The sequence below is a fragment of the Arachis ipaensis genome, chromosome B07 (genome assembly GCF_000816755.2).
Source record: "Arachis ipaensis cultivar K30076 chromosome B07, Araip1.1, whole genome shotgun sequence".
NCBI lineage: Eukaryota > Viridiplantae > Streptophyta > Magnoliopsida > Fabales > Fabaceae > Arachis > Arachis ipaensis.
In genome coordinates this window covers 31,088,011-31,102,812 of record NC_029791.2, presented here as the reverse complement: position 1 = coordinate 31,102,812, position 14,802 = coordinate 31,088,011, and the positions used below count along the sequence as shown (strand labels likewise).

The window sequence follows — 14,802 nt, the reverse complement described above, 5'->3', positions numbered from 1 at the left end:
TTTTTTATTATTTTTTCTTCGTCTATTTTAACTTGGTTTGGTTGTTTCTCCCCTTCTTCGTGTTACCTCCTCCCATGACAAATATTGTGAAGGGGAACACCAACTTTTTTTTTCCTTTCCTTTTTTCTTTTTCTTTCCCTTTCTTCCTTGTCAGCTGCCAGCCAGCCTCAACCCCCACTCTACCAAGATTCGCGACTTTCCTCGCACGAGTCACTACACAAACTGCAGTTTGTCGAAACGCCACCTATTACGGCGTCTGTCACATTATCTCTCATGATGTCATAATCCATCCATCCTACCAGATCTCATTCTCTCATCTCACCGTGCAATTATTCCGTCATCTTTGATCATCATTGTCGTCGGCCATTAGCTCGTCATCATTCAAACCAATGACAGCAGCTGAGTAGCCATTCTAAGTTTTGAAATAAAATAAAATTTGATTAAAAAACAGAAATTTTTAATTAATTTGCGGAAACTTTTTTTAATATATGGATTTTNNNNTAAATTTTTTTATTGAAATAAATAAAGAAAAAAGATTATTTCCTTAAATACGCATATATAAAACTGATTTTCAAAATGCGCAACTCCATCTCGTGCTAATCACCCACGAAATGGGTTTAGCTACCAATTCCTAGTTGCCGCCCACGAAATGGAGCCATGGCCTGACAAAACAGGCGTTGACCATCACCTCAAGCATGGCAGACGGGAGATGGACCATATCAACAGTGGCAACAGCGAAATGGCCATGTCACCGGCAGCACCCACAAATTGGAGCATGGCGTTTCTGGCACATGTGAAATGGCCCACCTCTTTTGCGGCGCCCACGAAATACGCAAACCAATGGCGGCAGCAACGAAATGATACAAGTTTCAGGTGAAGGCTGCAAGATTCAGGTGCTCCAATTCTCGTAGAAGTATGCATTGGGTGCATAGGGTGGCATAGTTGGGCTAATGGCTTGGTGTGTATATAAAAGAGAGACGGGGAGGGACCAAGTGCTGCATGCATTGAAAATTCGTGGGTGAGAGGGAAAAGAATTATAAACCGTGGAAAAGAGATAAAAAAAAAAGTGTGTTTTGGTTAATAATTTTGTGTTATGGTGTGATTAGAAAAGTGTAACATAGGCGATGGTGGTAGTATTAATGTGGAAGAAAAACTTAATCGGTTATATGAAGTTCATATTGCCGCGCATTTGATTCACAAGGTTAGTTTTAGTGACCATGAGTTGTTAATTTTGTTATTAGTTTTTATCATTATTTAATATGTGCTAGTATAATTTTAAGGGTGGTCTTCCTGTTTTGATGTTGCAGCCCGCATGTGTTCTGACGCCGCATGGCACACTTGTTGATGTTTTCATGTCGGAGCCGGCGGATCCAAGCATGGATGTCAGGCGGCAGAGGCTTGAACCATATTTATGACGAGCAGGATTTTATTATGCTTCATTAATAAAGCGTTTCGAGTATGATAATCCACTGATAAGTGCATTTGTTGAACGATGGCGACCCCAGACGTATATATTTCACCTGGTGAGTGTACCATAACACTGGAGGACGTGGCAATGCAGTTAGGGTTACCCATTGATGGCAAGCCTATTAATGGTACTCTAAGGTTATAGAGCAAGTTTCACAAGAGAGATATATGACAATGGTGCCAAGAGCTACTTGGTGATGTTCCAGTCGGACATGTAGGGACAACGAAGTACAACATAAAGTTGAAGTGGCACAAAACTCGTCTTCAACAGATGCCACTTAACTTACCAGATGATGTCCTAATTCAGTATGCCCGGTGTTACATTCTGTATTTGTTGGGCGACATGCTACTGCCGGACAAGGCCAACAACACGGTCCACGTTCGTTACCTACCTCTGTTGGCCGATTTTGATGCCATCAGCACTTATAGTAGGGGTAGCGCATGTCTTTGTTGGTTATATCGAGCCATGTGCTTGGCAAAAGATTACACCGTTGAAGGTATGGCTGGCTGTCATACGTTATTGATGTCGTGAATTTATTACAGGCTATCGTTCTAGGCACCGGATGTGGCGACATCGCATAGTTTTCCATTAGCTACAAGGTGTGATATCATCTGGCATATTTTGTTGAGTTTTGTTACGTCATAAATTTTGATTTGTTGTTAAGTATACAACTTATTTGCACGTACTGGTTTTCCATCAGGTGGGCGGGAAAGAAGGGACACAATGACTACGCTGAGCAACGGCTACTTAGGCACCGCCTGAGGTTGGATAATCTGCAAGTGGATGAGGTACGGTTTAGCCTTTGTTGATATTTATCTATAGTGTTCGTCTTAATATGTGTTTACGTTATATTCCTCTACTTGCAGTTTAATTGGTTGTCGTACATGGATCCTCGTATTCTGTCCAGATTGCCTGCTGAATTTCTTGGCCATCCTCATGGAGCCTTCTACACCTCGGTTGTATCCTTAGTTTAACTTGGTTTGAGGTATGGGCTAGCCGTCATACTGAGGCATATCGTCTGCAAGTTGATCATGCTGACACCTTGCGTCCCAGCCAAGATTACTATAGGTGGTACTGTGACAGGATTCGGAGGTTTCTATCCGCCCCGGAAGCATTGCATGATCCGCGGACCGATGACATTCCTCCTGGTGTACCGGCAGAGTATGGAAGAGCACCGGCGGTAAGGTTACCTGATGTTCCACAAGACCGTAGGCACCGACAAACGCGCCGAGAAAGACATCACGGTGCTGCTGGGGTGGGGTTCAAAAAGGCAGAGTTTCCCACACAAGACCGGCCACAAAATGAGCCAGAGGTTGGAGCACATGGTCAACAAGTACAACCTCAACTTCATGGAGATTTCTACTACCCTCAACCTTTCATGACAAGAGACCAACCTCAGCCACCTTCCATGCATCAAGTCATACCGTACCATAGTAGCTATGAGGTTGGTGGTTCATCCCAAAGCGGTGGTACATAGGAGCTGATTGATTCCATGGATAGAGTTGGTTGGACAAACTTCTCTTCCTTGTTTGACAGTTTGTACCATTTCATCCCTCAGCAGCCGTCACCCCCCCGTAATTAAGGGAAGGAGATCCACATCCATCGCCGACATCGCAGTGTCATCTCTCCGACCGTACGATGTCTCCTTCAAGCAGGGCTGACGTCTTTCCTTCGCAGGGGCTGATCCTGCCGTGGAGGAGGCCGATACAGGTCGTCCTCACCGTGACATTCAAGCTCTTTCATGTGAGACAGGTGGGAGATTGAGTCATGACGACCATTAGTGGAGTCTATACAGTATTTAGTTTCATGTACTTTGTATTTCCTTGTGTTGTTTCATATAGCTTAAGTTAGGTACGTTTGGGTTATGTCTGATTTATTTATTTGTTGTTGTTTGTTGTTTCCAAATTTCTATAAAAAGAATTGAAAATTAAATTGTTTGAAAAAGAAGATAGAGAAATAGAAGAAGGATTTTCGAAAATTATAAGAGAGAGGAATTAGTTAGGAAGTTTTGAAAAAAAAGAGAGAGAAAACAAGTAACTAATTAAGAAAAGATTTGAAAATAAGATAAGATAGAAGATTAGAAAAGATTTGAATTTAAAAATATTTGAAAAAGTCAACAAGATAAGATAAGAATTAAAAAGATTTGAAAAAGGAAAAATTAAAAGAAATTAAGATAGAAAAGATAAGATAAGTTAGGTAAGAAAGCTAAGATAAGGAAGTTAAGAGAAATAAGTTTTTAAATTAAAAAGATTTGAAATTTAAATTTTAAATTTGAAAATTAAATTTTGAATTTTAAATTTTGAATTATTAAATTTTTTAATTTGAAAATTTTTAAATTTTTAAATTTTTGAAAATTTTAAATTTTGGAACAAGATATGATAAAAATTTGAAAAAGATTTGAATTTTGAAAAGGTTTAGTTTTTAAAATTTGAAATAAGATAAGATGAGATTTTTGAATGTTGAAGAAAGATAAAAAGATAAGATAAGATTTTGAAAAAATATGATTTTTAAAAAGATTTGAATTTGAAATTTGAAACCAAGATAAGATAAGATAAAAATTTTGAAATTAAAATCTGAAATTTTGCTTGTAATTTTTGAAAAATCAATTAAAGATAAGAAAAGATATTTTTTTATTTTCGAATTTAATGAAGAAAGAAAAACAACAAAAAGACATCAAACTTAAAATTTTTAGATCTAAGAAGACTAATTTTCGAAAATTGAGAAGAAAAACACAAAGAGACACAAAACTTAAAAATTTTAAGATCAAAACAAAAAGAAAAACAAGAACACTTTGAAGATAAAGAAGAACACCAAAAACAAAACTCAAAGAATTCAAAGAAACAAGAACATGCAAAAGACACCAAATTTAAAAATTTTGAAAACCAAAGACAAAATTTTCGAAAATTAAAAAAAAAAAGACATAAGAAGACACCAAACTTTAAGATTGACACAAGACTCAAACAAAAGACACTAATTTTGAAAAATTTTTAAAAAAGAGACTCAAAGAATTCGAAAATTTCAACAAGAACACAAACAAAAGACTCAAAACAAGAACAAAGATTAAACAAAGAAAAGAAAAAATTTTTTGAAAAAGTTTTTTATTTTTTTGAAAAAGAAAAATAAAATAAAAGACTCTAACAAAATTAAAGACAATACCTAATCTAAGGAACAAGATAATCCGTCAGTTGTCCAAACTCGAACAATCCCCGGCAACGGTGCCAAAAACTTGGTGCACGAATCCCCACATTTCGTACAACTATAACAGCAAGTGCACTGGGTCGTCCAAGTAATACCTGAGCGAGTCAGGGTCGATCCCACGAGGATTGTGATTTGAAGCAAGCTATGGTTATCTTGCAGATCTTAGTCAGGCGGATAAAAGAGTTGTTGGATTTGTGAGATCTAAACTAGGTTGACTTGTTTACAATTATAAGAAGATGGTTAAGGCTTGGAGATACTTTGTCCTTCTGGATTAACTCTTGTCTTACTGTCTTCTTCAATTGGGAATGATTTCTTCTATGGCAGGCTGTATGTGATCAACGCCTTTCTTGAGAGGTCGTCAATGCTCCTCTAGATCTGAACCCCAGGATTAGTGCGGATCCATTCTGATTGAGGGTGAAACTCCTGCAGTCCATTCTCCTTAATGATCCTACTCAAAATGCCACAGACAAGGTTGGATCTTCCGAATCAAAGAATGCTGCGTCTTTGGGTTCTAACCTCTACCACAGAGACCCTAATCTCCCCATACTTCGGCTGAACTGTTGTTTCGAGAAGTCCCCAACGAAGTCATGGATTAGCCGTCTAAGAGATGTATAATCAAGCTGGTGGTTTATCATTGTCCAATGAAAGACTCACTCTGAACCCATGTAGAATGTGATAACCTTATGCTAGTTCAACGCATTCATATTGATGAAGAACGAAAATACATCTTAGAATAGGATCAAATACGGATTGAAGAGAAACAATAATACTTTTATTAATCCATAAAACTCAGCAGGGCTCCTCCGCTCAACCTAGGAGGTTTAGAGACTCATACTGATAGAAAACACAATGGTATACGAAAATATGGCAAAAATTCCTCTGTGATTATGTAAAATATCCCTTAAATACTAAACTAATGACTAAGGATTACATAAAAAGGGTAAAACAATCTTTTTAGTGCTAAAATTCACTTTTGGGGCCCACTTGGTGAGTGTTTGGGCTGAGCTTTGATGAGACCCACGTACTATGAGGCCTCTAGGGCGTTGAACGCTGGTTAGGGGGTCCTCTTTGGGCGTTTAGACGCCTGGACTAGGACAGGAGGCTGGCGTTGGACGCCAGTTTTGGGCCTTCTATTCTAAAGTAAAGAATGGACTATTATACATTGCTGGAAAGCTCTGGAAGTCAGCTTTCCATAGCCGTTGAGAACGTTCTATTTGGACTTCTGTATCTCCAGAAAAGCTCTTTCGAGTGCAAGGAGGTCAGATCCGGACAGCATCTGCAGTGCTTTCTTTGTCTCTGAATCAGACTTTTGCTCTACCTCCTCAATTTCAGCCAGAAAATACCTGAAATTGTATAAAAACACACAAACTCAAAGTATAATCCAAAAATGTGAATTTTACACTAAAACCTATGAAAACTTAATAAAAATTAAACAAAAATGCTAAAAACTATATGAAAACAATGCCAAAAAGCGTATAAAATATTCGCTTATTAAGGACCTTGGAGAGAAAAGTATCGATTGGTTAACCAAATTTTTTAATGAGATTTTAAGGTCAAAGAAGATTCCAAATGAGTAGAGAAAGAACAACTTGGTACCTATCTACAACTATACAAAGTTGCGAAAACTATAGAGGGATCAAACTTATGAGCCATACCATGAAGTTTTGGAAAATGGTGACAAAACGGAGGCCGGGACAAGAGACACAAGTAACAGAGAACCAATTTGGTTTTATGCCAAGCAGATCCACCACTGAAGCGACATACCTGCTAGGAAGAATGATGGAGAGGTATCGTAGTAATAAAAGGGATCTACATATGGTGTTTATTGATTTAGAAAAAGTGTATGATAGGATGCCAAGGGAGGTCTTATGGAAGGTTTTGGAATGGAAAAGAGTAAGGATCGCATATATTCATGCAATTAAAGACATGTATGATGAGGCTACAATTAATGTGAAGATTCAAGGTGGTGTGACATAAATTTCCTATTGGTATAGGATTACACTAGGGATCATCCTTAAGTCCATACCTTTTCACATTAGTCTTAGAAGTACTCACATAGCATATCCAAGAACCTATGTCATGGTGAATGCTTTTTTCCGATGATATCGTCCTTATGGGAAAGTCAAGTAAAGATTTAAATAAGAAGTTGGATTTATGGAGAGAAACTCTAGATGTATATGATCTGCGCATAAGTCGTAGCCAGACGGAATATATGAAATGTAAGTTCGGTCGCCGAAGGGGAAATCCTAATATAGAGGTGAAGATTAGAGAAAACATCCTATGAAAGATTAAAAGTTTTAAGTATCTTGGGTGCATCGTACATTATAATAGAGAAATTGAACAGGATATAAATTATAGGATCCAAGCAAGTTGGTCAAAATGACGGAGTGCGTCTGATTTTATATGTGACAAAAAAGTACCTTTAAAACTTAAAGGTAAATTCTATCGCACTACTATCAGACTGGCTATGCTTTATGATACAGAGTGTTGGGAGACCAAAGGGGAGCACGAACATAAGTTAAGTGTGACAAAGATAAAAGATCTTGAGATGGATTAGGGGTGCACATGGGGCCGGGTGAAGCCGGGTTCGTCGTGACCCGAACCCGACCCTAAATAATGACCGGGTCTATTTATGAGACCCTTACCCGATCCTAGACCCGATGAAATCGTGTTACTTTCGGGCCACACTTAAGCCGGGTCTAAACCGGGTGAAGCCCGGGTCTTGATCAACTTTATCACGACATCACCGAAAATTAGATTCTACATCTTTTGAACCTCTAAATTTTGGAAAATAATTATTCCATAACATTGCAACATTCACATAATAATAATTTAGAATCTAATAATAATAATTTAAAGTTTCATAATAATAATGATATCAATTACACATTAAACATTCAAAGTTCAAAAGACAGTTAAAACAAAGTTAACAACCAACACAAGATTAACATAATAATAATAATTTATAGTGTCATACCAACCAATAACAACAAAACATTAAGTAACAAACAACTATACGGGTCCAACGGGCCGGGTGACCCGAGGCTTGACCCGAACCCGATTTAATAAATAACCGGGATCATTTATTGAAACTTCGGGTCTGACCGGGCCATAAGGAAGCCGGGCCAAATTAGCCCCGAAGTCATCGGGCCCGGTCCGGGTCTTCGGGCCATACCGGGTCTTGTGCACCCCTAAGATGGATGAGTGGTCATACGCGATTGGATAGAATAAGGAACGAAGATATAAGAGAGAGAGTTGGAGTAGCACTTATTATGGAAAAGATGGTAGAATTGCGTCTCAGGTGGTTTGGACATGTGAGAAGAAGACCCACAGAGCACCCAGTCAAAAGGGTGGATAAGATGGAAGATGGACAATAGGTGAAAGAGAAAGATCTAGGAAAACCATCTATTAGGTGGTCAAACGAAATCTACATGTAAACTGTCTCTCTGTAGACATGATACATAATAGAGCTCAATAACATCGTTTGATCCATATAGCCAATCCCGTCTAGTAGAACAAGACTTTGTTGTTATTGACAATAACACAACTTTTTTTTTTTGTGCATTGAATATTTTTTGTCCTGCTATTTTTTTCTGACACTAAGTGTTCCAATCTAATTTATACAAAAAGTTGAATTAGAACGTAATGGTAAGAGTTCTTTCAATGGTGTAGGTTTTTTTTTTTCCAAAATATACCTAATGCTACGAAAAAAAAAAAGAAACTTAATGTTATAGACGAACAAAAGGAAACCACGAATAGTAAAGAAATAATAAACAATAACAAGAAGGAACAAAAAGGGACGAAGGAAGACACGAAGATAAACAATGGACGACACAGAGAATGACGCAGGCTTTTTTTTAATTAGGATAAAGAAAAACAAATATAAATTAATAAGGATTAATCTAATACCTGAAATCTGATATCAAATGATACAAAACATAACCCAGAATAAGGTAAAAAATTAAAAAAAAAAGACTCATCTACCTCAATTTAATTTCTTTGAAGGAATCACTCTACCTCTCCTATTTTAAGAGAAAAAAAGGTGACTACCATGTTTTAGAAAATTTTTATACCTCTTAAGTAAAACCATAACTCATAAGTTCACTAAAATAAAAATAGATCAAATCATAACTCGGCCTAAAACAAACAAAACAAACTAAAATAAAATAAACAAAATAAATACTAAAAAAATGATGCCTATTTATTTCATCTTGACTAACGAGAGTCTTTAATACATCTTGTAAAGAGTAAGACATTTGACTTTCCATAATCGTTATTCATTGTCTTACTCAATTCTTGATGCATCTTTTAAACAAATAATTTAGCCATGTTTGCAAAACCTTCTTTTATTCTCTTAGTTGTTGCTCTTTTAATTGAACCAATTGACATATAACAATTCTCATTTTGTCCCACAAAACTCGTATCATATTAGAACCTAATTGTAAATTTAGTAAAAGTATAGAAACTAACAGAATAATTAAACCAAAATGAAATAATCTAAAAATCTAGAGGCCCAACTTTAGTTGATCTAGAACATACACCAGAATTGCCATAAGAACTTCCTCCTGAACCGTCAACTGGGGCTTGATTTAAACATTCGAAAACCAAAAACCTCCGTTTTTGCAATTTTATTGAGAATGTTGTAGCATCAAGAATCACAGGAACCTGCCAAGTGGCAAAGCACAAGATCAACAGATACATACAAAAAACGGATAGCTTCAAGAAATGCATTTTTTTCTCCAATAGAATTTCCAATTTCCAATTGGCTTATGCATACAAATTGTAGAGTCAAAAGCTTTCAAATTACAATACCAAAATGATAAAATTAATTAATAAATAACGGTGATGCCAAAAGCAATTTGCCAAAGCACAGGTACGATTAAGGTCCTACAATGATGAATTTTTCAAACTACAAAAGGAACCCACAATTGCACATTAAAGCATAAATAGGTGGAAAACAATATGCATACCGGAAGGGATATATAATGTGGTAAATGGGTGTAAACTGTTTTATGCCCATTGACTACTACTAAAGATGTGCATAAAATAGAGTTGACAAATAAAAAAGTATAACACTAGTATAATACTTTCTACAGAATAATATATACACACACACCTGTGTATTTAACCGTGCAACTTTATGTACATTTAACAGCCCAACCATGTCCTGGTATCCAGTGAGGAGTTTTGCTAGTTCCTTGTCCTCATCTGAAACAAATGTAATCAAGTGAAGAAATTTGAGGTGATTCATAAATAAACAGATGAAATATATAAGTTCAGTTATGAACCTGGAATTGCCCTGACAGAAAGCAAAGTGTCTGCCATATGTTGCAATCTTTTTGAACATGATGGCGATAGAAGTGACGGAGGAAACGTTACAACAACAACGACATTTGAAGACCGGGCCATCCCTTTTAAAGATCGAATAAAGGAAAGCATATGCCACTCCTGCAGTAACAATATTATTTACCAATACATCTTGGATTATAAGAATATCATTTACAGAATGCAGAACACTTATCCAATGCTGAGATCTAAGAAGTATTATTATATGACAAGAAATCAACCGTTTTTGAGGATCAAACTGATATCAACTTCAAAATTTTATGACTAAAAAGGGATTTTTCTTTAAAAAAAACTAATATTAAAAAATAGGTTAATGGTCAAATTCATTCCTGAAATATTGACCATTATCCAAAATCATCCCTGAAAGATTTTATCATCAAATTATTCCTTCAAAGATTAAAAATAAATCACATTTGTCCTTTCATAACTCCTTTGACACTTGCCATAAACAATTAATGATGTAAAACGTTAACTGACAACATACATGACACCTGACATGTCCTATTGGATGCTAACCAAACATATTTATAAATATATATTAATTTAGTCATTTTCTCCAATTTCGGTTATTGGTATTAGGGTTCACCTGATTGGAAAAAGAAACTAAATTAATAGATTTTTATAAACATATTTGGTCAGCATCTAATAAGACATGCCAGGTGACATGTATGCTGTCAATTAATGTTCTATATCATTAATCGTTAACGGAAAGTGTCAAAAAAGTGACAGAAGGACAAATATTAATTATTTTTAATTTGGAGAACAGCAAATTTTTCAGGGGCGAATTTGACCATTAATCCATTAAAAAATACTGTTCAAAGACAGTAGAGAAACTTAGTAGTTCAAAAGAACAAGTGATTAAGGAGAAAAACATAATTCTCACCATGTCTGAATACTTGCACTGTGGAGAACAGAATGACTGGATTGCAATACGACCAGCGGAGGAAATGCTTCCTTCATTTCTATTAATGCCATCCATCAAATTAGTAAATTAAAAAGAATGACAGCTCTATATTTCAAGTGAACTTTATAGTCTTCAACACAAACTAAATTTATGCCAAGAAAAACAAAATGATGAATAGGAAACTCTCTATAGACAAAGTCCATCTCTAATCAGTTCTGTGTCTAGACTTGACTGTGTGACCATATTATCAGGCATCCAACTCCATTAAATTCTTTAATTATTACAAGAGGCCTAGGAATATTTATATCTAAGAAATATATTTCTGGAATTGAGCAACACCTTGAGAATTGAGCAAGAAATTCAGCACAACGATCTTTAAGAGCATCAAGGTTTGGGGAATTTTGGATGCTAACACAATCTACATTATTGCTAGTGAAAAAATGTCTTTCCAAGGGCTTTCGCAAGTCAAGATCATTGCAATAATCATGATGACCACCTGCAGAATGAAAGTATTATACAAAATATTTACACATCCTGATTTGACATATTGAGATGCGTTCACTTTCCGCAGATCATTATAAAAATCAGAGTTCCATAATAAATAACTTCATCTTCAGATATAACGAGTTCTTGAGAGCTTCTAAACATATATTATGTCAAGCTCATAAAACAAACTAAAAGGATAGACTAGTGCCACTGTTAGCACCATTGGCTTGTTTATCTTCTTATGGTAAAACTCATAGAACCTAATTAAAATGCCACAGGTATAAGATGTGAAAAGGAGAGAAAGAAAGAATCATGTGTATATTGCTGAAACAGGGATAAACCAGTAGAGTTTTAACTTTCTAAGTCTAGAACGTACCCCAATTCAAACCAAATAATAAGAATTCTCACTCTTCCCTTTTCTCTCCTCCAGCTCATCAAAAACCATGAGAGGATTTCAGCACCCCACTACTCTCATTACTCTGCTCTTCTAATTAATTCCTTTTTAATATAGCTTCCCTAGCAAATATATGTGTCATACTTGGGTTCCATCAGTGATACTTTAACATTATTCGTGACATATTGTTGCACAAACAGTGATTTGTGTGCTTACATATGACTTGAGACTTCAATTATTTATAATAACATTATACATTGACAATATTTACTTCGAATACTCACTTTTGCTATATAGATGAATGCTGTTTAGTCTTGAGTGAAACTTGCAGTCCACAATTTAATTAAAATAATTATCATGCAAATTTAAGTGAACTAAATGATCCATAGTGATAGCATTAATATCACAAATGATATAACAGTGTACAACGAGTTAAAGACCAAACATGGGAAGAACTTATACATAAGCTTACCATTATTAGTATTGATATTTAGCTGAGGCTCACCAAAGTACTTCTTGTACTGCCATGCAATTCTAAGATCCTTCTCCTGCGATATAAGCATACAAAAGATTAGATTACCATCACAAATTTGTAGTTATACACATCACAAAGTGCAACGGCCGAGCAAAGTACATGGCTAGGTTTGTGCGATGTATCATCTTTGGATGACCCTGGACTCGGCAAAGTACCAAGAAATGCTCTAGGATCTTTAGATGGACTAGCATACAAGAGTGGCTGTCTATGCAAAAGTCCTTGAGACATAAAATTTCTCAATAGAAGCATATGATGAGGCGCTTCTGCATCTTCCATAATCATAACAAGGCTACCCAAAGAAAAACCTCCTCCTAAAATTTCTATTCAAAAAAATAAAGAAACAAAAAAAAAAAAGAAACCAAAATAAGCAAATTATATGGAAAAGCAATACAAATTAATCAAACAAAATTATTTAATTCATGCATTGACTAAAAGGCTAATCAAGAGGCATTTAGTGAGATCATTACTGTCCAGATCAGAGATCCCAGATGATATGAAAGTTGTCCCATTGGGGCCATTCTTAAGACCAGGATGCTGCGAAGATTTTAAAAATGATACATTGTGAGAGAAGCTACTAACTCGAGTCCTAGTAGTAGCCATTCTGCATCAATAACAGTCTGAGGAAGCAAAGAGCAGAAGTTGCTGTAAGTCCACCCAACACCCAATAGGCTGCAAAATTCACATGACAATACATTACTCTTTTTGGAAATTACACAAGCATGTACCGCATAATCATAAAAAGTTTAGATGTCAGACAAGCACAAAAGAAACTAACTTAATAAAAAAATCTTAAAAAAGAACAACACAAAAGCATTCAAAATTGGGATATTAGCAAGTATTAAGCTGTTAATAAAAAATAAAAGAATAAACAATTCCATCCTTGCTGTCTTATTCACTTTAATGATTCTACGTCTACACAGGCTTAGAGACATCACTAGCTAGGAGTTTTTCTCAGACCATTTATCAAACACCTTAAATGCAGATACAAGTAAACAAAACAAAAGAAGCATGCCTTGTGAGTGAACCACTACCAAGTAAGTCAAACTGAAAATTGCGAGGATGTAAATACAGAAAGAACATTGCCGAAAATGAATAGTTACGGTTGGAGATGCGAAGTGAGCGTCGTTATTAGAAGAGAGAAGGGAACACGGAAGCTTAGTTACCAAAATCGAACCGATTCGGAGTACTATGTCACTAGATTACTAGTTCAACCGACGAGTCAACGGTTGACCCTATAAAATCATCAAAAAAGTTAAAATTAAAATTTGAAATTCGAGTGTCTTCAATAACACTTTAACATCAATTAAGTATCAATTCCTAAAAATAACTAATAATGAAAATAGATTAAATTACTCAGTAGTACAATAGAATCTTAATTTGATAGAATAGGAGTACAAACATTAAAAACATAACAATCCATCTCAAAATACTATCAAAGAAAAAAAATTAAATCAATCAATGAACCAATTATCTAATCAGTAATAACTAATTACATAAAATCAAACAAATTATCTTTTTTTTTTGGTGACTCAAAATTAAACAAATTATCTAGACCTAGATAAACTAAGTCTAAAAAATTAATAAAGGAAAAACTGAAAAAATAAAACAACTCAGTGACTCACCCACACTGCAGAAGCAGAAGCAAGAAGACGGCGACGGGTTGGGGTTGCAGAGGCAGGCCACCGGCAAGGAGAGAAGGCGCGAGCAGAGCAGATGCACCATCAACTACGGCGACGCCCAGGGAAGCAGAGACAGACGACAAGAAGGCGAGGAAGCAGAGGCGAGCAGACTCAGCAGAGACAGACGGCGCGGGGATGAGGCAGAGGAGCCAACGGTGACGGCAAGCAGGCGAGGGAAATGACCTCCGTTGGCTGCCGTTGTGTTCGGCGGTGACCGGCGAGTGAGGTAGGAGGTGAGAGGGAGACAAGAGTGGAGACTGAGTTGGGATTGGGAGGGGTGGCCGTTTGTGGGTTGTGGCCTGGGATAGTGGGATGGGTTCGAGTTCGCCCAAAAGGCAAAAGTAAGGGTGTTTCAGGTGTGTTTTTTTTTTTTCGGTGAATACCGGTCCTGGTCGCTGATAATTTTTTGTCGAAGGATTTCGAGGCCGCCAACCAAAATAAAATAACATTTTTTTGGTCTTTCATACTTAATTTTGTAGGATTAATTAGTTTTTTTTTAATAAACTTTTTTTTAAAATATATTTATATGACATAGTAATCACTTTTAATAAATTTTTTTTTAATTTTAGTTAGTTTTGAATGGATAAATCAACAGTTTAACATGTCATATAGACTTATCAACAGTTGAAGAGTACTTTTTTTGTTAAAAATCTCATTGTCTTTTGAGATAATAGTCAGAGACCGTTTAGATTTTTTTTTCTCTTTTTTTTCTTGTGTTCCGCAAAATCAAAACGGCTCGCATAAGAGGTTTTTTGTTTTTGTGTCGACTGCATTAGAGATTTTACCAAAGTT

At 36.0% G+C, this 14,802-nt stretch overlaps 1 protein-coding gene across 4 annotated transcripts; it reads right to left on the bottom strand.

The window, feature by feature from the left end:
• LOC107609417 (elongator complex protein 4) lies at positions 8,933-14,424 on the bottom strand. Of its 4 annotated transcripts, none has more exons than XM_016311389.2 (10): positions 13,954-14,424; positions 13,432-13,563; positions 12,799-13,000; positions 12,431-12,651; positions 12,269-12,344; positions 11,256-11,412; positions 10,896-10,974; positions 9,955-10,114; positions 9,783-9,874; positions 8,933-9,331 (listed from the first exon to the last, which is right to left on the bottom strand). In XM_016311389.2, exons 3-10 carry the CDS (start codon positions 12,929-12,931, stop codon positions 9,164-9,166), a joined length of 1,086 nt encoding a protein of 361 aa, XP_016166875.1. In that variant the 5' UTR covers positions 12,932-13,000; positions 13,432-13,563; positions 13,954-14,424; the 3' UTR covers positions 8,933-9,163. The 4 variants fall into 4 exon arrangements, with proteins under 4 accessions (XP_016166875.1, XP_020963247.1, XP_016166876.1 ...); XM_021107588.1 differs by having other exon boundaries at positions 13,495-13,563; XM_016311390.2 differs by lacking the exon at positions 13,432-13,563.